Below are 26214 nucleotides of genomic sequence, written 5' to 3'. Positions count from 1 at the left end.
AAAAAATGTTAATTATGTCTTCCGCTGAACACAAAATAATACATTTAGAAGGTAACCAAACAGTTGGTGGACCCCATTGACTTCCAAAGTTTTTTTTTTTTTTTTTTTTTTTCATACTATGGAAGTCAATGGTGCCCCACAACTGTCTGGTTACCTACATTCTTCAAAATATCTTTCTGTTCAGCAGTAGAAAGAAATTCATACAGGTTTGGAACAACGTGAGGGTAAGTGATGACAGAAATGTCATTTTTGGGTGAGCTAACCCTTTATTATACTACTATTGTATAATATATTAATTCCATATACATTTTAAGAACTATGAATGATTTATATATTTAATTAGATAGTTTTCCAAAGTTATGTTGGTCAACCAATGTAAAAAATAATATGTGCACGCAGTCTATCTGCGCCTCGAAACGCATGTTTAATTCAGTTGTAAAATTCCAGCTTTTTTCAAGCTTCTTGTTGAGTCCTGCGACAGAGAATCAGGATCAGATTTCAGGAATGTGCCACCTGTAGGTGGATGTTGTTTGTAGGATGGTGGGTGGAGCGGTTAAAGTCAAGGAGGAGTAGCTCAGCCAGTAAGTGTGTCACCTTACTATTTCCTGGTGTCTTCAAATGAAGTATCAGCAACCCTGACGTTGTCAGACATAAGTGTCTGGATACTCCTCCAACATGGTACGTTGTCTCCTCGTTTCATGTCAAATATTCCTTGTTGCAGATAGTAGTAACTACTCTTTGTTTGAATAGACTATGTTGATGTCCACTGGTGAGTAAATGGCTACTATACGTTTGTGTGACTGTTTAACATTAGTGGTTTGTCAGACTGGTTTGCATATTATTTCATGTACAATTGTTTTAACTGGGAACACAGTTAATGTATGTTAAAGTGATTTGTTCTGCTTGTTTGGGAAGCACATTCTTAAACTCTCCCCATGACAACAGTTAAAACCAGTCTGTCTTCTTTTTAGCTTTGGTGTAGGAGTCTCTAAAATATGCACACACTCACAATGACTTCAAAACACACAGACTGTTTGTTTTAGTTTATTGTTCAGTGGTTGGGTTCTTCATTGACTTAATATGGTTTTAATGCTGAGCTAATAATATTTTGTATATTTTGTAATATATGTTATATATATATATATATGAAGAGTTCAGATGCAAAAGCCTCTAAGTGCCATCTGAAATTTTCCTCTAGAATGATCATTTTTATCGAGCTCGTATATTTAAGTTCAGTAATTTCACTTAAATGACAATTAATAGGTCATTTTCATTGCCATTTAAGTGAAATTATTGAACTTAAATATACGAGCTTGATAAAAATGATCATTCTAGAAGAAAATTTCTGATGGCCCTTAGAGGCTTTTGCATCTGAACTCTTCATTCACATATATATATATGTATGTATATATATATGTATGTATATATATATATATATATATATATATATATATATATATATATATATATATATAAGGGGTATAACGGTTCAATACATATCACGATACTGAACTCACGATACTCCAAGACATATAGTAAAATGTAAAAAAAAAAAAAAAAAATACTGTTGATTAAAATGCTAAATTTGATATTACATTGTGGGTGTAAATGAATAGGCTTGGACATAGAGCTGGTAACCCAATGTACAGGTCAGGACAATGGTGACATCAGAATAAAATATTCATGATTCTAAAGCTGAAAATACAGAATTATTTTAGACAAACATGCTTGTACTCTGTCACTCACTAGATATATTTAAAATAACGAAGGACACTTTTTACTGGTAACATAATTTGGCATTATCAGGACCCACAAATATTCCCCCATTGCATTATTATACTTTATATTCAACATCATATATAGTAGTTTAATGTAGTGCTGACACTAAAAATCTGAAAACTAGAATTTTTTCACACACAGTAATTTTTATTTTGTGTGAACTATACACAATACATATTGTCATATTGTCACTATCCACGATACATATTGTTGCATTTTTTGTATTGTGATATTAGAGACCATATTGCTCAATAATAAGTTTCATTGAAACTGAAACTGAATGTGAGTGTGTGTGCTGCTGGGGTCACTGGAAATGTATGGTTTCATCATGTGGAAAATACGTGATGCGTGGCTTTCCATAAAAAAATTGTTTTATATGGCTAGCAAGTAATAAGAAAGCAAAAGAAGTTTGCAGCTCTTCCGCCACTTAAAAGTGAGAAAAAACATTGCTTAGAAGAACTGTGAAACATGCGGTTTGTGTCATGCTTTTGTCTCTTTTGCAGTTCTACAGGACGTTCTTTTGGGGGCTCTTATATGTGACGCTGATGTTGTTTGACACGTTCAGAGGTAATGTTGAAACAAACGGTTTTAGTTTTATTACCACTTCATTCCAAATGCGCACACTTCAGTGTGGTTAACCACAGTGGCCTAAAACACCATGAGACAGTCAGCTGTGAGAAAAAATACAGTTTCTATATTACTCACAGTGAATGCTGTCTCATTATGATGGGTGTTACTTTATAAGTTCTCTTGAAATGTAATTCCATGAGTGGGCTCCACAGATGTACTGTAACATTACTCCCACTCTTCCTGTAAATTCTAAAACATACGTGCACACCTTTTTTCCACTAATTGTCGTCTGCTTTTAATTGTAAATGTAAAAAGAATGCTATTTGTAGACTACAATTGTATTCCTTTCGGTTGTCTCTTATAAAAAAGTAGGACCGTATTAGATGGTATCAGATTGCAGTGGTAATTTGATATCCAGTGGCCCTCGAAAGTTCTTGAACGCATACACCAATGTATTGTGAATGCTTCAAAGCAAAGAAGCTTTTTTTTTTTAATGACTTCTAAGCAACATGTCAAGTTTTATTGGATTAATGGAAGTCAGTTTTCTTCAAAAATCAGTTGCGAGTTAGAGTCAGAATTGTGAGACATAAGCTTTGCGCATTTATATCCTGCAATTCTGCTTTATTTTTTTATTCCATGGTCGAAACAAGCTTCCATAGAAATTCTTGTGCAGTCCAAAAAAAAACAAAGCTGATTCTGTTTTATTTTTAAAAAACAATTATATAAGAATTATTTCCGGCAGGCGGGCTGTCAGTCTGTGCATTAGTGTTAGGGATTTTTCAGTGACTCCTTCTGGAAGTTACATCAGTATACCAGTAGGTGGCAAGTGATTGTTTTTATGAGTGAGTCATTGAATCATTTGCTCAATCAATGCATTCAAACACATTTAGGAACGAAACTCCTTTATACTGGTATATATTGGTAGAGCTAAAGTAGACAGAAAGTAGCTAAAGGTTGGTTTTTTTTTTGGTTTTGTTTTTTAATGAACTTTTGTATTGAAGCTGTTGTGCTGTTTCCTACAACCAAATCAGTCACACCCATGTTGACATTCAGACCCATGCTGCGTTCCAGTCCACTTTTAGACACGCACTTGCGAACTTCCCTAAGCACTTCCCCTCGGGGGAATCCCTGCCGCCATTTTGAAGTGCGTTCCACTTCGTGAAGTGGACGAGGGAAGTTTATATGGACAGACCCTCGTTCTCTCGATTTTGACCGAGGGAGCGAGTCTACTTCAAAAGTACACTTCAGGCACCTATATGTCCCACAATGCAGTATGATTGTGACGTCCCCACAGATCTCATCTAATCATCACCACAACAAACAACTCTATGATATATTAATTATATATATTTTTTTATTTAAAACAACCCAAACACACCTATAAACATTTTTTTGCTGCATTACACAAATTCTTAAAGGAAAAAAAATGCAAATAATAAATCAACTCCATAGCTGATTCCAAGTGATCAAGGGCTTAGGACGTTCCAGTTCAGCCCGCCACAGTTTCCGCCAGTAGTGGGCACTCGTGTAACGTAAGCAATGACGTACATCCGAGTGAACGAGACGGAGGGAAGTTAGCGAGTGAAGGGCATGACAATTTTGGACTGGAACGCAGCCCCAGAGTAAGGTTATGAGCAGGGCCATTTCTAGGGATAAGCGAATTAGGCTGTTGCCTATAGTGCCACCACCTGGAGGGGAGAACCAATGAGCAACCCAACGCCCCCGTTGATACGATACATGACACTGCTTTTTAGCAAATAACTTGTGATAATAACATTGACTTGGCTGAATATTAGCATATGAAAAATTTTCAAATTGTATCGGAAAGATGGTGATCATTGATTTACTAAAATAGTAATGATTTCCAACACCGAAAGCTTCGCTGTAGTATTAAGAAAATGTGTCCAAAAAAAGATGAAGTGTTCTGTTGTAAAAGTAAAGTAGAAATGTAAAAGTCAGTAATGGATCTTGGTCTCCTCTGAAATATTTTGAATAATCATATCAATAATTTAATCAAATGCATTGATTAGTCTTATTTAATTTCGTACAAGATGCAACTAAAGTTGTTGTTTTTTAAACAAGGACTTGCTTTGCCTAAGAAGCCAGCCTCTGAACATTATTTACTTTCTCCCTAAAGCTCAAGAATGTGAGAAGATGATAGACCTTGACTTTAAAAACTCCTTTGCCGGGACGACTTTGGATGTCAGATTGCTGCTTTACACACGGGCCAACATCAACTGCGGTCAGCTGCTCTCCCACCAAGAGCCCTTCAGCAATCCTCACTTCAACCTCAGCTCTCCCACCACCTTCCTCATCCACGGGTACCGGCCCACCGGCTCACCCCCAGTGTGGCTCTACGAGTTTGTGGAGTTCCTTCTCAACCGCCATGACATGAACGCTATTGTGGTGGATTGGAACCAAGGTGCAACCAATTTGAACTACTGGAAAGTCGTGAAAAACACGCGCAAGGTGGCTGCAAATCTTACTGATCTCATCCAGAAAATGGAGGTAAAAGTGCAATCTCAGATACAGAATTTTTCAAATAAAGAATACCAGTATGTTTTTAATCACAGGCTGTGAATACTCTCTGAATAGGCGTTACTTTTGAATAAGTAATTACTTCACAACCGTTAAAAAGTACGTTCTGTGTAGTATGAATGTGTGTTGTATGGCATTGTCATGTTACCTACCAGCACCAGCATCTGCCATTCACTAATACCCTCCTGTGGCCTCATGGGATAGTAAAAGTGTCCACTGGATGCGCACTTCACAATCTTAGTGGAAGTAGTAGGTCATCTGGGAACTTTTTACGTACTCTTTATGAGTAATGTGTGTGAATTCGGTCATACTACTCTTCGCTACTATATAGTAGGTAAATATGTGATTTCAGATCAGGCTTATTGGAAATTAAAGGGTTAGTTCACCCGAAAATGATCCCATAATTTACTCACCCTCAACAAGCCATCCTAGGTGTGTATGACTTTCTTCTTTCAGCCAAACACAATCGGAGTTATATTAAAAAATATTCTGGCTTTTCCAAGCTTTATAACGGGAGTCAATAGTGTAAGCCCGTCTATCAGTCCAAATGGGGGTTCCCGCCAGAACGGGTGACGGTCTCTACATGTTACTGTCTTTCCATCTGGCAAAGTTATTTAATACCATTTAAGCTTTTATCTGACTCCATTTTATCACAACCTCGTATTTAAGTTAGATTGCCAATTGGTTATTGGTCAATTATATAATAGTTTAGCAATACATTTGATTGTTCTATTTAACTCTTTACTTATATTTTACCCGTTCATATTAGGAAGCTATGTCGCTCAGAGGTCCTCACGCCTTGTTTAACGTGGGTCTCACGATCACAATCTCTCCAGCTTTGGTCACTAAACTGAGGTAATTGCTATATACCTGAGATCGGTCGCATTCACGCTTACACAGTCAAAGATACTTTGGTATAGCCCCCGTGATTGCATACACTTGAAATTAAAGTAACGTTTACTTCAGTAGAGGTATTGCCACTACTACAGATATAAGTCAACCAACTTTACTTGTCTTTACTATAATAGCTTTGGATTGGCCATGCCGTGGTTTCCCACGTACACTTATCTAAAGTAACATTAAATTAAAACAGAGGTAAGACACACCCAGATTTAGGTTGGTCAAGCAGCACTTTTGCTGCCCTAAACGGAAATCCATCATAATAGTAATCCATATGACTCCGGTTGGTTAATAAAGGTTTTCTGAAGCAAAGTGATGCGACTTTGTAAGAAAAATATCCATAATTATAACTTTATAAACCATAATCATTGGCTTCTGGTAACAGCCATTCGCGAGTCGAGTTCCAGCGGAAGTGTGACCTCTGACCCGACGCATGATGTATTGATGAACACAGAAGCGCAGAGGATAGAGCAAAGCAAAACACCGGTCACGTATTAGACGTCTAAAACCAGAAGTTTTAAAGAGAAATGTGGGAGGATCTTGAGTTCGTTGACCAGCCCTATTTGTTTAAACCGAGAGAGGCATCTACTCTCACCTTACACTACTCCTACATCTTACGTCATACGCCAGAACTCAACTCTCTCGTGAATTTGCGTATGGCCGTTACCGGAAGCCAGTGATTATAGTTTATAAAGTTATAATTATGGATCTTTTTCTTATAAAGTCGATGCGACTTCAGAAGGCCTTTATTAACCCCTTGGAGTCGTATGGATTACTTTTATGATGGATGGATGCACTTTTTTGTACTTCAAAATCTCAGTTACTATTGACTCCCGTTATAAAGCTTGGAAGAGCCAGGATATTTTTTAATATAACTATGATTGTGTTTGGCTGAAAGAAGAAAGTCATTTACACCTAGGATGGCTTGAGGATGAGTAAATTATGGGATCATTTTAATTTTTGGGTGAACTAACCCTTTAATAAGTGGATGAGCCTAAATTGTTGGTGTGCTAGATGTCAACAATTATGGATTATTTGTTGATGGACAATGATATATACGTTATATACATTCCTGGACTCCGTTATAGATTTTTTTTTTTTACTCTACAAAAAATTTAGCACCAGAGAGGCTCACAATACTAATTAATTCAAATACTAAAATAAATCTTCATGGATACCCCATGAAATCAAAATTTAGTTTTAGTTTGAGCGTTAGTTCTAGAGCCAACAGATCTTTTCTTTGTTTTGAGTGGGAAAACATTTATGGTGGGACTTTGGTTGTTGATTGGATCTTGAGATGTGGGTGTTGTATTCACAAATATGTTCGAGCTTACAAAGGGGATTGTGGAAAGTTGTTGAACAACATGAGTTTAAAAAACGTCCTCAGGGAAAAGAAATTAATAAAAAAACATCTGATAATGTGGAGTCTTGCGCATTGGCAGTAGGTTTGTATGTGCACAGGTTAAGCATACAGGCATTTTATAGTCCTGCGTTAATCGTTAACTTGCTCAGGCTATTTAAATGCAATCCTTATGTTGACATAATAGTCATGTTTATATGCAGTGCTGAGTAGATTACTTTCAAACCGTTATCCATTACTGAATACAAATTACAAGATTAAAATTGTAGTTAGTAATGTAATCTATTACATTACACATTTTAGGTAATGTAATCTGATTACTTTTGACCCTACTCATTTATCAGATTGATTTGAATAGAATAATCGTGTAGCATAATGATATAAAAATGCAAAGAGAGAACATTTATTCCAGTTATCAACAAAGTGAAGTGCATTAAACGTATATCAGGCTTTCTCAAACTGGGAGATGTGTAGGAACTGCAGGGGGTTGGAAAATGGATGAAAAGCTAACAACTATTAAATCTTAAAGGGATATTTCACCGCTGGAAAGATGAATGTGTATTTAAATTGGGTCATTTATGTAGGAGAAATGTGAAATTATTTTAGAAGTTGGTGCCTTCTAGACTGCGAAAAGCCATAAAATGTATTTTTGTCTCATGTGGATGAAAGACAACAACTCCCAGAATGCACTTGCTTCACTGCCCTACGAGGCCACTCCCAAGCCACGCCTACTGGTTACAGAGGGCAGTATCGGAAGAAATTATACAACTAGGCTACTAGTTGACTCGAAACTCAAAAGACACCGTTTTATCATGAGATCCCACCCCCTATGGGCGGGTTCATGCGGAACGAGCTCCTACTACTGGCTGTAGTCTCTAGCCTCTGGCCAAAAAAGCCTCCGATGACACAAAATGACGATTTTTGCGTCATCTGAGTTTTTTTCCAGACACACAATACGGAAATCTCTCGTCTCAGGGGGACATGAGGGAGGGAAGAACGGTCATTCGAAAATACTACCGGGTTTCTACTGATACAAAGCTTAATGTTAATCGGTGAAGTATCCCTTTAATGTTAATTTTTTTTTTTTTTTAGAGAAACATCCAAAATAAAACTTATTTATAAATATTTTAATTGTTTATGCTGTGTGGCCTCTCAATTTCCCATGTAATTATAGCTGCCTAACTATTGTGTTTGCACGGTTGACATTACAGATCAATGGGGCCAACCTGAGCTCCATTCACATGATTGGTGTCAGTCTAGGAGCCCACATTTCAGGTTTCACTGGAGCCAAATTTAATGGAAAAATTGGCAGGATAACAGGTGAGATTCATCCATTCACCTGCTAAACCTTTAAGCCAGGGATTCTCAACTCTGGCCCTCAAGAGTTTTGCTCCAACCCTAATCAAACACACCTGGACAAGCTAACCAAGGTCTTCGGACTCACTACCCTGCGTCCTTATGTGCATATTATCCATCCTAAATAGTATGTGAGATTAGAATAAATATGTCCCAAAAGTTGCCGGATGGTCTTCTGTTTCTGGTATATTTTTAAAGTGTGGATCTGTGCACACCCTAATGGCCCACAACCCATTGCGCTTTGGAGGAGGATTCGGTTTCGGAACTACAAACAAGAATAAAAAGTGTTCAAACATGGCGGATGTGTGCGACCGACGGTTAAGTATAGAGGTTTAGATAAAGGTCAAAGAGTTTGAGTGACTAATGATCAGCATTTAACCTTATAAGAAATATTCATTTAAGTTATCTTATCCGTGTTACATTACATCTGCAACAACAATGCAAACTTTTAGATCCATTTAGCCGTTAACTTTTAAATGCATCATAATGCAAAAATATGGGAGTTCTTTACATTAAAGACCCACATCTGGCAGATCAACGTGCTATTTCTTTTCTCTCCAATACATTAGGAAATTATATTAAATGAAAAGTGGAGGATGTTAACTGTGAAAAGATGATTGACAGGCCAGTTTACGGTGACAGGATATACGTAAATATGTGACAGTGTCCATTAAAGACACAATTTAATGACGTGATAGTATGTCCTAAAGCTTGTCTACTCTTCTGCTACACACGCACAAAATTATGTACTTTTTCTTCACAAATAAAGTTCATATTTTTAGGGTGTAGTATAATAATTAGGTGAATTGGGACGCTGCACTTGAGCAGGATTGGAGGAAAGTGGAGCTCAAGGGCCAGCGTTGAGAACCCCTGCTTTAAGCTATTATCAGTTTCAGTATTGTGATATTTTCATCAGCTTTATGATATTTTCATCTGCTTTAATCAGCGCTGGATCCAGCAGGGCCAGAGTTTAATGGTCGGGCTCCCAGTGAACGTCTAGACCCCTCTGATGCCCAGCTTGTGGAAGCTCTACACACAGACATGGATGGTGCGGTTTCTCTCACACATCATTGAGACTTATCTCGACGTGGGGCTCTTGATTCGGTTCAGGAAGCGACCACTCACAGCAGTCTTGCATTGTAGATGTGACATTTGCAAAGGCAAACACCAAATGCATAATATACAAATAGAAAATCTAGGTCTGGTTAATTCATTGTTGCCATTGTCTTGTAGCACTGGGCTATCGCGATCTCCTGGGTCACATCGACTACTATGCAAACGGTGGAGCAGACCAGCCAGGATGCCCTAAAAGCATTTTTTCAGGTCAGCTTTTATATCATTTTAATAATGTAACCAAAAAAGAAAATTGTCATTATAAAAATGTATAATATTTTATTTGAAGGTAGGGAAGGCAATTATATAATGTATATCTTGATCGGTAAGATTTTTAATGTTTTAAGAAGTAAAAAGAAGTCTCTTATGCTCATCAAAGCTGCATTTACAAAAAAACTAAAAAAACACGTAATATTTATTTAATGTTTAAATTATGTTAATATTAAGATTTATGTTAAATCAGAATCAAATAAAATGAATGTATATATTTTGAGATGTAATTGTAATGTAATTTAAGCAACAATTCAACATTCAGTTTTTCAATAACTGAATAAATACTTTACTTTTTAAATAATTTTGTTTCTGTGTTTTTAAAATGAACATATTTTAATGACAGTATATTGAACAACAATTTAGTTTATCAAACTAAACTAAAGTGATTGTTTTGAACAAGTATGAACTTAGACATTTATAGAAACATTATTTTAGCTAAAGTATTTGTATCAATACTTTGTGCCTTTTGCCTTCTTACAAAATTCCTCTTTCTTCCTCAGGATCACAGTATTTCAAGTGTGACCATCAGAGGTCGGTGTTTCTCTACATGAGTTCTGTGAACGGCTCCTGTCCCATTACTGCCTACCCCTGTGAATCCTACACAGACTTCCTAGATGGGAAGTGCATGGATTGTGGGAAGTTTAAGCCAGATGGATGTCCTGTTTTTGGTAAACTCCAAACACTGAGTAAACTCTGAGTTTAATTTGTTTAATTGCTTATTCTGAAACATTCATCATTTCATTACATTGCCTAGGTTACGATGTTGTACACTGGAGGGAGCCACTGGTCCGGCTTGGACAAACAAGGACGTATTTCCAAACAAATGAAGCTTCTCCATTCTGCAGTGAGCACCTTTCAGTTACATTCATTATTACTGTCAATTGTGACCAGATTTGTTAATAAGATTTATTTATTTTTTGCTTTCACTAGTCGTGCATTGTGACATTTTTATAAGTACAATATAGTACATTCTATATAGTCTTATATGGTCGATGTTAATATTATTTCTTGTTGTTAATATGGTCATTCAGTATTATGTACACTACCAGTCAAAAATAGTGGCAAATTATGTTTTAAGAAGTCTCTTATGCTCACCAAGACTGCATTTATTTGATCAAAAATCAAGTAAAAATATTATTTTTATTTTTAAAAATTACATTACAATTTAAAATAACTGTTTTTCCATTTTAATATATTTTATTCCTGTGATGCAAAGTTGATTTTTTAGCATCATTACTCAGTGTCACATGATCCTTCAGAAATCATTCTAATATGCTGATTTGCTGCTCAAGAAACATTTATTATTATTATTATTATTATTATTATTATTATCAATGAAAGCGGTTGTATAACTTTAGTATTTTTGTGGAAACAGTGATACACTACCATTCAAAAGTTTTGGTAAGTAAGATTAACAACAAAAACAAATTAATACTTTTATTCAGCAAGGATGCATTAATCTGAGCAAAAGTGACAGACATTTATAAAAGTTATTTCGAACATTATTCATCAAAGAATCATGAAAAACAAATCAGCATAAAAGATTGATTCCTGAAGGATCTTGTAATCAGTTCTTTTAAATTATAATTATATTAACAAAATTTGTGTTTTACTGTATTTTGATTAAATGCATGCAGCCTTAGTATAAGAGAGATTTCTTTTAAAAAAACATAATTATATGTAGAAAATTAGCTTCAAGGGGAAATATTAATAATTAATTATAAATATTTGTATCGGTTAATAGAATTAACTTGATGTAGCTGAATTAATGTTACAATCAATTATTGTTTGTCCAGCGAACTCTCAGTATTGATCGTCTATCAACGAAATGTTTCGTGACCACAGAAAAATCTCTCTTTCTTAGCATGTAGCTGTTATCGCGTCGCTAAAGGGACTTTGTCTTAAAAGCAGGGACCAAAAAACTTGCATGAATGTGCACAAAAGTTTTATTTAACTCAATCACGAACACATAACTAGTCTAAACAAACACACGCCATCATGCATACATGGGTAAAATGGAAAGTGAAAGTGACTGAATCCGAAACAGAAACTGGGTAATGAAGCTATGGAAACATAACACAAACATAATAGTCTGAACAGAACCATCACTCATCTTGTTAACAAGGGGTTACTTTGGGGTTTGCTGGGTTATTCATTACATATAATGAATAATTGTGTGTCTGATTGATCAGGCCGCTACAAAAAATGGTAATTATTAATTGTAACCTTTGACTGGTAGTGTACTATTTTTAAAAGTATTACAAAAATGCTGTTTCTAGTTTTGCATTTCATCTGTTCTGTACAAACAGACTCTTATTATTTAATCTTTGACTCCATCAGAGTTCGGTTACAAGGTTGAAATTGTCACATGGAACCAGAAATTGCATTGGGGATATTTAACAATTAAATTACACAACGGAAAGGAAGAGACACAAGTTGAACTCAACCAGTAAGTCCATGAAAGTCTAATTTCTCCTATCGGACATTTGTCTTTATTAAAGAGTAGTTCCAGATTCATTATTTGGGCTTATGCTAATGTTTCTCCTCCTTTTTTTCCAGTAAATCCATAATGTTTGAGAAGTATGTGGAGACCAGTCTTTTTGCTCAGTTTGACAGAGACATCCAGCCTGTTAAAAAGATCACACTGAAGTTCTGTCCAGCAAAAGGACTCCGGCCGCGTAAGAAACTACGGCTGCTGCGCATTCGCCTGACTCCTCTACAGAACAACCTCAGGTGTGTTCTCAAACGTTTGTACACTCTTCACATTTAAGGTTTTTTACCCCGCTATTTTGCTGACTTTATTGCTTTTCTCACATTGCTGGCCAGACGACAAAGTTTGGTTAACTGGGAAAACTCCCATCCCCCATCACACTCTCGTTGGATTAAAGAGGCCTTGTATATCATCAAACTTAAAAAAATGTGATTAGACAGCCCAGTACAACATTCTCTAAAATTTGGAAGCCCTTTTTAGCATTTATACAAACTTTGCAGACTCTTAATTTGGCTTATTAACTCTTTTCATTCCAGCTAGTAGATTTCATTATACATCTTCACCCAGATTTATATTTAGAGTTCGGTTCTAAATGCACATACTACCAAGTGCACTACTTTGTCTGTCTATATTAGTATATTTCAGTGTTCCACTGTTATCTGCTAATGAAAATATATATATTTTTTATATTCTTCCATCATTACCTTTTTGTTTTCTTTTTTATTATTTATTTCGTTATTTATCTTTTTTTTCACCCTGTGTGTATCATAAATTATAAATAAATCATAAATTAAAAAAACAATAATAAAGGTTATTTATTGGCATTTATGGTTTCATCCATGGAGCCTTTCCATGGAGCACAAAAGGTTCTTTATAGGGTTCTTTAGATTGTATGTTTATATATGTTTACTTCATTAAAATAATTCAAATGAAATTTTGAAGAATAAATTTTTTTTTAAATTATGAAGCACCTGTATTTTTATATATATATCACACACATATATATATATAATTATAATATATGTGAAGACTTCAGATGCAAAAGCCTTTAAGTGTGTGTGTGTGTGTGTGTGTGTGTGTGTGTGTGTGTGTGTGTATATATGTGTGTATATATGTATGTATATATATATATATATATATATATATATATATATATATATATATATATATATATATATATATATATATATATATATATATATATATATATATATATATATATATATATATATATATATATACAAAAGTTTGGAAACAAAAAGTTTGAAAGAAGTCTCTTACGCTCATCAAGGCTGCATTTATTTGATCCAAAATACAGAAAAAAAAACCCAGTAATATTGTGAAATATTATTACAATTTAAAATAATGGTTTTCTATTTTAATACACTAAAATATCATTTCTTTCTGTGATCAAAGCTGAATTTTCAGCATCATTACTCCAGTCTTCAGTGTCACATGATCCTTCAGAAATCATTCTAATATGCTGATTTGATACTCCGTTATTATCAATGTTGGAAACTGTTGTGCTGCTTAATATTTTTTTTGGAACCTGTGATACTTTTTTCAGGATTCATTGATGAATAAAAAGTTTTTTAAAAACAGCATTTATTCAAAATATAAATCTTTTCTAACAATAAATCTTTACTATCACTTTTTATCAATTTAACACATCCTTGCTGAATAAAAGTATTAATTTTTTGCAACAAAAAAAAGAAAACAAATTACAGACCCCAAACATTTGAACGGTGATGTATATTGTTACAAAAGATTTCTATTTTAAATAAATGCTGTTCATTATTTAATTTTTTTTTTTTTTAGCAAAGAATCCATGAAAAAGCATCAGGCTATAAAATAATATTATATATATTGTTCGTCACTGACGTCAAACATGGGATTAGGAAATGTCACAGGCTAGATTCAAACGCTCGCTGCCAATAAGAATTAAATCAGCAGTACTCTCAAAACAGCATTTTCTTCACATGAAATCTTTCGACGTGAAGATTAAATTCATGCTTGTCAATACACATCTCAAACAGAATAGAAATGCAATTGACAGCCACAAAGCAAAGGATAGTCTTATGGTTTCATTCAACTAAATGTCACATTAAACGGTTGCTTTGCTTTTCAACAGGCCTCTGTGTCGCTATGATCTTCTGCTGGAGAAAAATAAAGATGTGACGTTCAGACCGATTCCTTGTGAAGACTCGAACTTTTGATCCAGACTCTCCCAAGCAAGGACATTCCTGTCTCGAGACTGTGACCCCTGCCTCTTTTAGTCAGTTACTCGGCATAGCTGTCATTGGTAGTCTTTAACTAAAATTATCTGAAGTTGTTTTTCTTGTCAACATGTTGTCTTTCACGGTTTGTCCCTTCAGAATTATAATTTACTGATTATTGTTGTTTTCTTCATCAAGTTACAGCTACACGTGTTTGTTTTTATGTAATGTAAATAAATATTTTTCTCGTTTTTGTATGGTATTACTTTAGTTGTCTGTGTTTTAACTTAAAATCTAGTGCAGTGGTTCCCATTCTTTTATATTACCCATGTAGCGGCACAATATATTTTCACAATGAATCTCGATACAAATTCCCAAGAGTCCCTCCTTAGTCTCGGAAAGTTTTTCGTTTCCACTCTTGAGACTCACGGTGGCGTATCTGTGGTTTGATCGGGTGATGGATACCTCAGATTTGGCTCACTTGGACATGTGTTTCTTTAGGTGTTCTACTTCAATCTGAAATTAAATCGAGCACAAGTGAGAAGGGTACGTGATATATACTGTCAAATTATCACAAATCTTCATGTTAGAGGACCTATTATGCCCTTTTCCAAAGTTTTGATTTTACTTTGGGGTCTACTAGAATAGGTTTTCAAAAAAAACATTTTTCACATATTTTATATTATTGCTGCTCCTCTCTTCCCAGTCTGTCAGTAATGCTCTGTTTAGTTCCGGTCTCTATGAAGCCCCTCCTTCTGAAAAGTGAAGTGTGCTCTGATTGGTCGGCTGGACCAGTGTGTTGTGATTGGTCAACCGCTTCGAGCGTGTTTGGGAAATGGCACACCCTTTAACATAACAGTGAGTTTCAACACACTACTTACACAACTCAACCAGGCCTTATCCCTTTATTTTGCGTATGCCTTAGTTAGAATTACTTAAAGGCGGAATATTATGACATGTTCTTTCCCGGAAGAAAACTCAAACAGCAACATTACACTCTAAAGATTGTTGAAAATGTGAAAAAGCATAATAGGTCCATTTTAGGCAATTAAATAAGTTCTACTTTATGGTAATGAGTGAAATTGTGAATAAAGAGTTAACATCTAGAGGCTCTTGACTCATCTTTGTGCTTACTTGCAGTGACAAACGCATCTTCTTTTCTTCATCAAGTTCGTTCATGAGCAGTTTGATCTCTTTTCTGAAACACAGTGCCATTACATTATTTTATTTTTTTACAGAAATAAAAGGATAGGAATCTCAACATTTTTATTTAGTTGAAATACAATCATATTGCACTAACTTCTGCTGAGTCCTCAGCGTATTCAGTTCATCTCGAAGATCTCGGAGCTCTGCTCTCATCTGCTCCAAGGTGGCGGGGCCCTGAAGGGCCGGTCGGGGTTTAGCTGCTAATAATGCAGAGAGATACGCAGGGAGCGGGATTGTGCTTGTTGTGGCAGAAGATGAAGAAGAGGAAACTGCCGGTGCAGGAGCAGAGGTACAGTTGCTGACAGGTTCCTAAAAAAAATTAAAGGGACAATCCTAATCATTTCAGTTGTGAGCAGTTTGTCCACTAGGGGCCTCACACTGCCAGAAGCCCCAAAAACCCAATAAGGTTTCCTAAAGGTGAGCACTGAGCACTAAAAAAATCCAGTTTTGAAAGTTTAAGATTTCTTTAATCTACACATTTCCTAAATTTTTAGGAAAGGATAAGGCAGTGCTTCCCAAATGGGGGTTCGCAAAGTTATTAATTAATTAATTAAATTGAATGTAACATTAAAATAAACAAATGAGGCTATACAATTAATCAAACTGTATAAATACATCAAAATGTAAAATAGCGATATATCTTATCACATCACAATTATCAAATCAAAGGCTGCGATTTAGATTGAACTACATGTTTCAGAGTGAAGAGCAGCACTGTGTTCATTTACACACACGTGGTTTATAATATCATGTTTTCAGAGCGGCACGGTTCACAGTAAATGCTGCTTCTCACAAACTTTGCATCTCTGCAGAGTTTAACACACATTTGAAACAAAATAAAAGATTGAGGATTTGACATTTTAAAAGCTTGAGAGTTTTGAATGTTCGAAAGTGAAGAATTTAAGACATAAATATTTGTATTGTAACTTAAACCAGGATTATGCCTTAGTTCAGTAAGGACATTTAAGTAGCTTTTATAAACATGCCTTAGAAAAAACAATACTGGTGTGCATCTTGAAACAAAACAATGGCACTGACATATTTTAAAGGTGCATTGCGCAAGTCTCTGAGTTTTTGCAGAACTATGCCCCCTCTGGCGACAAGCGAAAAGCATGACGTCACGCCCAGTCTCAAATTCCGACCCGAATCCCTCTTATTTATTTTACTGTACAGGATTATAGAGGCAATCGCAGTGATCAGAGAAGGGCTCATTCAGCCCATCAGGCAATTGTTTAAGCATGTATGGGTTAGAAAAACGGGTATTTTTAACATGAAATGTTGCGCAATGCACCTTTAAGATATGCCAGTGCAAGTTGCTTAGCTGTTATCTGACCCTTTGTCCGTGTCTGGATGTCTCAGCAGTAGCAATATGAGAAATTTTCATGCGAAAGGAATGTCATATCACAGACATGCAGCCATATATGGCAATCAAAATGAAACTAAGATAAAATAAGATATTTTATTTGTTTACTTGCATGTTTTGTGACCATTAACTAACATTAGAGAATCGTGAACATGCCAATGTGTTGCAAAATTAATGAAATATTAACTTAAATCACAGGCCCCAGGGGGTACTTCAAGTAAATATTTTACTTCTAAGGGGTTTGGCTGACAGAAAACTTTGGGAACCCCTGGGTTCCCAGAAAAGCATTCAGGCAGACTTACTTTGGTGTCTTTGGGTTCATCTGTGTTATAAAGAAACTTGAGGGCCAGCAAGTCTGGTTCCTGATTCACTTCATTCATTTCCTGTCCTGCTTGTTCCTCGACAGCCTGCAAAGGGAACAATAATAAGTACAAAACACTCAATATCTTCATAAAGGATGAGATTTTATTTTCTAAACTTCAGTTTAAAATGTTCTAAAATGTATCTTATCTCATGGTTTCATCCTACAAACACAACTCAATTTGCAGAATACTGTAATTAAATGAATTATGGAATTATCAGTGTTCATTCACACTTATTTGTACACCAGTGTTTCCCAAACTGGGGCATACCCCTGGGCATATGTGAATAAATTCTGAGTGTAACAAGGTTTAATAGTTAGAAGAAGGAAGGAGGAAAAACCTTTGCATTCCCCGAAGGATCTTTGCGTTCGCTCGCAAAACCTTTGCGTTCCCTGGAGGAACTTTGTGTTCGCTCACAAAACCTTCGCGATCTTTGCGTTCCCCCAAGAAACTTTGCGTTTGCTCGCAAAACCTTTGCGTTCCCCCGAGAAACTGCGTTCACTAGCAAACCCTTTGCGTTCCCCCGAGAAACTGCGTTCACTAGCAAACCCTTTGCATTCCCCCAAGAAACTGCGTTCGCTCACAAAACCTTTGGGTTCCCCCAAGAAACTTTGCGTTCGCTCGCAAAACCTTTGCATTCCCCCAAGAAACTTTGCGTTCCCTCACAAAACCTTTGCGTTCCCCCAAGAAAATTTGCGTTCACTCGCAAAACCTTTGCATTCCCCCAAGAAACTTTGCATTCACTTGCAAAACTTTTGTGTTCCCCAGAGAAACTTTGTGTTCGCTCGCAAAAACTTTACGTTCCCCCAGATAAACTTTGGGTTCACTCGCAAACCTTTGCATTCCCCCAAGAAACTTTGCGTTCCCTCGCAAAACCTTTGCGTTCCCCCGCAAAACCTTTGCGTTCCCCCGAGAAACTTTGCGTTCACAAGCAAACCCTTTGCATTCCCCCAAGAAACTTTGCGTTCCCTCGCAAAACCTTTGCGTTCCCCAAAGAAACTTTGCGTTCACTCACAAAACCTTTGCGTTCCCCCAAGAAACTTTGCATTCGCTCGCAAAACCTTTGCGTTCCCCCAATAAACTTTGCGTTCCCCCAATAAACTTTGCGTTCACTCGCAAGACCTTTGCATTCGTCTGAGAAACTTTGCGTTCCCTCGCAAAACCTTTGGGTTCCCCTGAGAAACTTTGTGTTCACTCGCAAGATCTTTGGGTTCCCCTGAGAAACTTTGCGTTCACTCGCAAGATCTTTGGGTTCCCCTGAGAAACTTTGCATTCACTCACAAAACCTTTGTGTTCCCTTGAGAAACTTTGCGTTCCCTCACAAAACCTTTGTGTTCCCCAGAGAAACTTTGCGTTCGCTCGCAAAAACTTTACGTTCCCCCAAGAAACTTTGCGTTCCCTCGCAAAACCTTTGCGTTCCCCAAAGAAACATTGCGTTCCCTCGCAAAACCTTTGCGTTCCCCAAAGAAACATTGCGTTCGCTCGCAAAACCTTTGCATTCCCCCAAGAAACTTTGCGTTCCCTCGCAAAACCTTTGCGTTCCCCAAAGAAACTTTGCGTTCACTCGCAAAACCTTTGCGTTCCCCCAAGAAACTTTGCGTTCCCTCGCAAAACCTTTGCGTTCCCCAAAGAAACTTTGCGTTCACTCGCAAAACCTTTGCGTTCCCCCGAGAAACTTTGCGTTCCCTCGCAAAACCTTTGCGTTCCCCCGAGAAACTTTGCGTTCCCTCGCAAAACCTTTGCGTTCCCCAAAGAAACTTTGCGTTCACTCGCAAAACCTTTGCGTTCCCCCAAGAAACTTTGCGTTCCCTCGCAAAACCTTTGCGTTCCTCAAAGAAACTTTGCGTTCACTCACAAAACCTTTGCGTTCCCCCAAGAAACTTTGCATTCGCTCGCAAAACCTTTGCGTTCCCCCAATAAACTTTGCGTTCACTCGCAAAACCTTTGCGTTCCTCTGAGAAACTTTGCGTTCCCTCGCAAAACCTTTGCGTTCCCCTGAGAAACTTTGCGTTCGCTCACAAACCTTTGCGTTCCTCTGAGAAACTTTGCGTTCCCTCGCAAAACCTTTGGGTTCCCCCAATAAACTTTGTGTTCACTCACAAAACCTTTGCGTTCCCCCAAGAAACTTTGCATTCGCTCGCAAAACCTTTGCGTTCCCCCAATAAACTTTGCGTTCACTCGCAAAACCTTTGCGTTCCTCTGAGAAACTTTGCGTTCCCTCGCAAAACCTTTGCGTTCCCCTGAGAAACTTTGCGTTCGCTCACAAACCTTTGCGTTCCTCTGAGAAACTTTGCGTTCCCTCGCAAAACCTTTGGGTTCCCCTGAGAAACTTTGTGTTCACTCACAAGATCTTTGGGTTCCCCTGAGAAACTTTGCGTTCACTCGCAAGATCTTTGGGTTCCCCTGAGAAACTTTGCGTTCACTCACAAAACCTTTGCGTTCCCCCAATAAACTTTGTGTTCACTCGCAAGACCTTTGCGTTCCTCTGAGAAACTTTGCATTCGCTCGCAAACCTTTGCGTTCCTCTGAGAAACTTTGCGTTCCCTCGCAAAACCTTTGCGTTCCCCTGAGAAACTTTGCGTTCGCTCACAAACCTTTGCGTTCCCCTGAGAAACTTTGCGTTCGCTCACAAACCTTTGCGTTCCCCTGAGAAACTTTGCGTTCACTCACAAACCTTTGCGTTCCCCTGAGAAACTTTGCGTTCCCTCGCAAGACCTTTGCGTTCCCCCAAGAAACTTTGTGTTCGCTCGCAAACCTTTGCGTTCCCCTGAGAAACTTTGCGTTCGCTCGCAAACCTTTGCGTTCCTCTGAGAAACTTTGCGTTCCCTCGCAAAACCTTTGCGTTCCCCTGAGAAACTTTGCGTTCCCTCGCAAAACCTTTGCGTTCCCCTGAGAAACTTTGCGTTCGCTCACAAACCTTTGCGTTCCCCTGAGAAACTTTGCGTTCGCTCACAAACCTTTGCGTTCCCCTGAGAAACTTTGCGTTCGCTCACAAACCTTTGCGTTCCCCTGAGAAACTTTGCGTTCCCTCGCAAAACCTTTGCGTTCCTCTGAGAAACTTTGCGTTCCCTCGCAAAACCTTTGCGTTCCCCTGAGAAACTTTGCGTTCGCTCACAAACCTTTGCGTTCCCCTGAGAAACTTTGCGTTCACTCACAAAAACTTTGCGTTCGCTCAAAAACCTTTGCGTTCCTCTGAGAAACTTTGCATTCGCTCGCAAAACTTTGCGTTCCCCTGAGAAACTTTGCGTTCACTCACAAACCTTTGCGTTCCTCTGAGAAACTTTGCGTTCCCTCGCAAAACCTTTGCGTTCCCCTGAGAAACTTTGCATTCACTCACAAACCTTTGCGTTCCCCTGAGAAACTTTGCGTTCGCTCACAAACCTTTGCGTTCCCCCAAGAAACTTTGCATTCGCTCACAAAACCTTTGCGTTCCCTCGCAAACCTTTGCGTTCCCCTGAGAAACTTTGCGTTCACTCACAAACCTTTGCGTTCCTCTGAGAAACTTTGCGTTCCCTCGCAAAACCTTTGCGTTCCCCCAAGAAACTTTGCGTTCGCTCACAAACCTTTGCGTTCCCCTGAGAAACTTTGCGTTCGCTCACAAACCTTTGCGTTCCCCCAAGAAACTTTGCATTCGCTCACAAAACCTTTGCGTTCCCCCAAGAAACTTTGCATTCGCTCACAAAACCTTTGCGTTCCCCTGAGAAACTTTGCGTTCGCTCACAAACCTTTGCGTTCCCCCAAGAAACTTTGCATTCGCTCACAAACCTTTGCGTTCCCCTGAGAAACTTTGCGTTCGCTCACAAACCTTTGCGTTCCCCCAAGAAACTTTGCATTCACTCACAAACCTTTGCGTTCCTCTGAGAAACTTTGCGTTCCCTCGCAAAACCTTTGCGTTCGACCAAGAAACTTTGCGTTCGCTCACAAACCTTTGCGTTCCCCTGAGAAACTTTGCATTCGCTCGCAAAACTTTGCGTTCCCCTGAGAAACTTTGCGTTCACTCACAAACCTTTGCGTTCCCCTGAGAAACTTTGCATTCGCTCGCAAAACTTTGCGTTCCTCTGAGAAACTTTGCGTTCCCTCGCAAAACCTTTGCGTTCCCCCAAGAAACTTTGCGTTCGCTCACAAACCTTTGCGTTCCCCTGAGAAACTTTGCGTTCGCTCACAAACCTTTGCATTCCCCCAAGAAACTTTGCGTTCGCTCACAAACCTTTGCGTTCCCCCAAGAAAATTTGCGCTCACTCACAAAACCTTTGCGTTCGCTCAAAAACCTTTGCGTTCCTCTGAGAAACTTTGCATTCGCTCGCAAAACTTTGCGTTCCCCTGAGAAACTTTGCGTTCACTCACAAACCTTTGCGTTCCTCTGAGAAACTTTGCGTTCCCTCGCAAAACCTTTGCGTTCCCCTGAGAAACTTTGCGTTCACTCACAAACCTTTGCGTTCCTCTGAGAAACTTTGCGTTCCCTCGCAAAACCTTTGCGTTCCCCCAAGAAACTTTGCGTTCGCTCACAAACCTTTGCGTTCCCCTGAGAAACTTTGCGTTCGCTCACAAACCTTTGCGTTCCCCCAAGAAACTTTGCATTCGCTCACAAAACCTTTGCGTTCCCTCGCAAACCTTTGCGTTCCTCTGAGAAACTTTGCGTTCCCTCGCAAAACCTTTGCGTTCGACCAAGAAACTTTGCGTTCGCTCACAAACCTTTGCGTTCCCCTGAGAAACTTTGCATTCGCTCGCAAAACTTTGCGTTCCCCTGAGAAACTTTGCGTTCACTCACAAACCTTTGCGTTCCTCTGAGAAACTTTGCGTTCGCTCACAAACCTTTGCGTTCCCCTGAGAAACTTTGCGTTCGCTCACAAACCTTTGCGTTCCCCCAAGAAACTTTGCATTCACTCACAAACCTTTGCGTTCCTCTGAGAAACTTTGCGTTCCCTCGCAAAACCTTTGCGTTCGACCAAGAAACTTTGCGTTCGCTCACAAACCTTTGCGTTCCCCTGAGAAACTTTGCATTCGCTCGCAAAACTTTGCGTTCCCCTGAGAAACTTTGCGTTCACTCACAAACCTTTGCGTTCCCCTGAGAAACTTTGCATTCGCTCGCAAAACTTTGCGTTCCTCTGAGAAACTTTGCGTTCCCTCGCAAAACCTTTGCGTTCCCCCAAGAAACTTTGCGTTCGCTCACAAACCTTTGCGTTCCCCTGAGAAACTTTGCGTTCGCTCACAAACCTTTGCATTCCCCCAAGAAACTTTGCGTTCGCTCACAAACCTTTGCGTTCCCCCAAGAAAATTTGCGCTCACTCACAAAACCTTTGCGTTCGCTCAAAAACCTTTGCGTTCCTCTGAGAAACTTTGCATTCGCTCGCAAAACTTTGCGTTCCCCTGAGAAACTTTGCGTTCACTCACAAACCTTTGCGTTCCTCTGAGAAACTTTGCGTTCCCTCGCAAAACCTTTGCGTTCCCCTGAGAAACTTTGCGTTCACTCACAAACCTTTGCGTTCCTCTGAGAAACTTTGCGTTCCCTCGCAAAACCTTTGCGTTCCCCCAAGAAACTTTGCGTTCGCTCACAAACCTTTGCGTTCCCCTGAGAAACTTTGCGTTCGCTCACAAACCTTTGCGTTCCCCCAAGAAACTTTGCATTCGCTCACAAAACCTTTGCGTTCCCTCGCAAACCTTTGCGTTCCTCTGAGAAACTTTGCGTTCCCTCGCAAAACCTTTGCGTTCGACCAAGAAACTTTGCGTTCGCTCACAAACCTTTGCGTTCCCCTGAGAAACTTTGCATTCGCTCGCAAAACTTTGCGTTCCCCTGAGAAACTTTGCGTTCACTCACAAACCTTTGCGTTCCTCTGAGAAACTTTGCGTTCGCTCACAAACCTTTGCGTTCCCCTGAGAAACTTTGCGTTCGCTCACAAACCTTTGCATTCCCCCAAGAAACTTTGCGTTCGCTCACAAACCTTTGCGTTCCCCCAAGAAAATTTGCGCTCACTCACAAAACCTTTGCGTTCCCCCAAGAAACTTTGCATTCGCTCACAAAACCTTTACGTTCCCCAGATAAACTTTGCGTTCGCTAGCAAAACCTTTGCGTTCCCCCAAGAAACTTTGCGTTTGCTCGCAAAAACTTTACGTTCCCCCAAGAAACTTTGCGTTCACTCGCAAAACCTTTGCGTTCCCCAGATAAACCTTGCGTTCACTCGCAAAACCTTTACGTTCCCCCAAGAAACTTTGCGTTCCCCAGATAAACTTTGCGTTCGCTAGCAAAACCTTTGCGTTCCCCAGATAAACTTTGCGTTCGCTAGCAAAACCTTTGCGTTCCCCAGATAAACTTTGCGTTCACTAGCAAAACCTTTGCGTTCCCCAGATAAACTTTGCGTTCACTCGCAAAACCTTTACGTTCCCCCAAGAAACTTTGCGTTCACTCGCAAAACCTTTGCGTTCCCCAGATAAACTTTGCGTTCGCTAGCAAAACCTTTGCGTTCCCCAGATAAACTTTGCGTTCGCTAGCAAAACCTTTGCGTTCCCCAGATAAACTTTGCGTTCGCTAGCAAAACCTTTGCGTTCCCCAGATAAACTTTGCGTTCACTCGCAAAACCTTTACGTTCCCCCAAGAAACTTTGCGTTCACTCGCAAAACCTTTGCGTTCCCCAGATAAACTTTGCGTTCGCTAGCAAAAACTTTACGTTCCCCCAAGAAACTTTGCGTTCACTCGCAAAACCTTTGCGTTCCCCCGAAAAACGTTGCGTTCTCTCGCAAAACCTTTGCGTTCCCCCAAGAAACTTTGCGTTCCCCCGAGAAACTTTGTGTTCGCTCGCAAAACCTTTGCTTTCCCCCCAGAAACTTTGCGCTCGCTAGCAAAACCTTTGGATTCCCCTGAGAAACTTTGCATCACTCGCAAAACCTTTGCGGTCCCCTGAGAAACTTTGGGTTCACTCGCAGAAACATTGCGTTCGCACCCAAAACCTTTATGTTCCCCTGAGAAACTTTATGTTCACTTTAAGGGGGCAAATATATGCCACTAAGGAAAAGGTGTGACTGTAGTCTAAGTGGAAGAGAGGGGGTCCGCCGAAGAATGTTAAATGCCTCAGGGGGTACGCCACTCTAAAAAGCTTGAGAACCACTGTTGTACACTTTTAGTCATTGCAATGTACTGAGTTGTACACTGAAAAGTTAAATATAACTCAAGGACATCCTGACACAGACTCTGTCTGTCAAAACGTGACAAACATTCTGTCTACACATTCCCAGGAGTAACAGTGATTGAAATAATCTTATGTGGACCTCAAGAGGTTTGGTTGTCATTGGTAAATACATGCCTTTATGTAATGTTGACTTAATACTCATTTTCCCTATAATCTAAAATTTATAATAACTAAATTGCCATGGCTTGTTCATGCAATAATTTAATATCTAATAATTCACTTACTGACATGATTAACTGAAAGTGTGTTCTCCAGTCTGTTCTGTTCAGACAGAATACGCTGGTTCTCTAGAGTCGACACAATGGACTTGAAATCTTCAATATCTGTGATGAGGAGATGCAATGTGGAAAATAAAATAAAAAGGAGAAACATAAAATACAGTATACAATCTGATTTTAAGAGAAATCAAATTAATGCAAAAAATATAAACCAAGCACAATTTGGTGAAATACATGAAACATAATCTTATTTAAAGTTTAAAATGCATCTTAAATACACCAGGACTCTTGTGTATTTGGTAGATGAATGAAGATAAAGGAAGGAACAAAGAAATAGATGTCTTACCAGCTGTAAGTGCGGCGTTGTAGTTGCCCATGGCAACATGAAAAGAAGGGGCTCATGGATCTAAGACGAAAACAAAGTCCAAAAGCACAAACGAATAATAATTTAGATGTACAATATAAAACAATATTTCATTTAAGACTCATTTTAGTACCCATTGGGGCTTCAGTAAATATTAGCATAGGCCCTATGCGTAATAGCTTTTGCAATTGCGATTTAAGTTTGTTTTTGTATATTAACCTTCTTGTCAGCACTGTGGTCACTACACGAATCTATATATAGTTCCTTCAAGTTCTCACACCAACTGCTCACTGTGTTGTAATTGTACACCATCATGACAGTGACTATTGTCGAGACTAAGTTTAGCCGAGGACAGAATATCTCACTCACCAACCTGATCCGGCCCAAGAAATACAGACGGATCTGGGAAAGAGAAATAAAGTAAGACATTTACATTATATTAAAGTAACCAATGCATCTAAAACTTACCGTAGTTAGTTCCAAAGTCCAACAAACACTGTGAGGTTAGAGGTTTGGCCCAGCAAACTCACCTGTCTCGGTATTGAAACAGTATACTTTCCAAAGTACATCTACAGCAATACTTCCAAAACTCTCATTTCTCCACACTCATCTTCTGTCTTTCACGATGATGGTGTTCTTCAGCTCTTCTGTATTGACACTGTGGCGTTTCTTCTCTTCCCAGGAGCCTGTTTGACTCCTAATACACTCTCCTTTTATGGAGCCCCCAAGACACCAATCAGACTTAGGACTGGAGTCATACACATGTCCCAAACACTTGTCTCTTGCATTTGTCCCACAGATTCTTTCTCCATGCTGTAGAATAATAATAATAAAGTGAACCATTTAGATCAAAAGGGGCTGATGATAACTAACTTTAACTTAGTTTTGACTCATGTTTGTCTCTGATATTATCACTCACTGGCA

The 26214-nt window shown here is 38.7% G+C and overlaps 2 protein-coding genes across 6 annotated transcripts; one reads left to right on the top strand and one right to left on the bottom strand.

Annotated features, from left to right (window-relative positions):
- Nucleotides 1-524: 524 nt before the first annotated feature.
- Nucleotides 525-14857, top strand: lipia (lipase, member Ia). Its single transcript, XM_079898334.1, has 11 exons — nt 525-678; nt 2283-2346; nt 4487-4857; nt 8359-8467; nt 9450-9551; nt 9737-9826; nt 10390-10557; nt 10644-10733; nt 12230-12338; nt 12449-12622; nt 14512-14857. The coding sequence occupies exons 1-11, from the start codon at nt 676-678 to the stop codon at nt 14594-14596; spliced, it is 1365 nt and encodes a 454-aa protein (XP_079754460.1). The 5' UTR covers nt 525-675; the 3' UTR covers nt 14597-14857.
- On the bottom strand, nt 13654-26014 carry LOC307174493 (uncharacterized protein). Of its 5 annotated transcripts, none has more exons than XM_079898362.1 (8): nt 25759-26014; nt 25664-25692; nt 25273-25332; nt 24937-25031; nt 17468-17572; nt 15897-16111; nt 15731-15794; nt 13654-15112 (listed from the first exon to the last, which is right to left on the bottom strand). In XM_079898362.1, the coding sequence occupies exons 3-8, from the start codon at nt 25301-25303 to the stop codon at nt 15074-15076; spliced, it is 549 nt and encodes a 182-aa protein (XP_079754488.1). In that variant the 5' UTR covers nt 25304-25332; nt 25664-25692; nt 25759-26014; the 3' UTR covers nt 13654-15073. The 5 variants fall into 5 exon arrangements, with proteins under 5 accessions (XP_079754488.1, XP_079754486.1, XP_079754485.1 ...); XM_079898360.1 differs by having other exon boundaries at nt 25821-26014; XM_079898359.1 differs by having other exon boundaries at nt 25660-25692; nt 25759-26013.
- Nucleotides 26015-26214: the final 200 nt, after the last annotated feature.

The sequence above is a fragment of the Squalius cephalus genome, assembly GCF_949319135.1.
Source record: "Squalius cephalus genome assembly, chromosome: 17".
In the NCBI taxonomy this organism is placed as follows: Eukaryota; Metazoa; Chordata; class Actinopteri; order Cypriniformes; family Leuciscidae; genus Squalius; species Squalius cephalus.
Note: the sequence above shows the minus strand (reverse complement) of the source record. Positions and strands in the feature narration are given on the sequence as shown.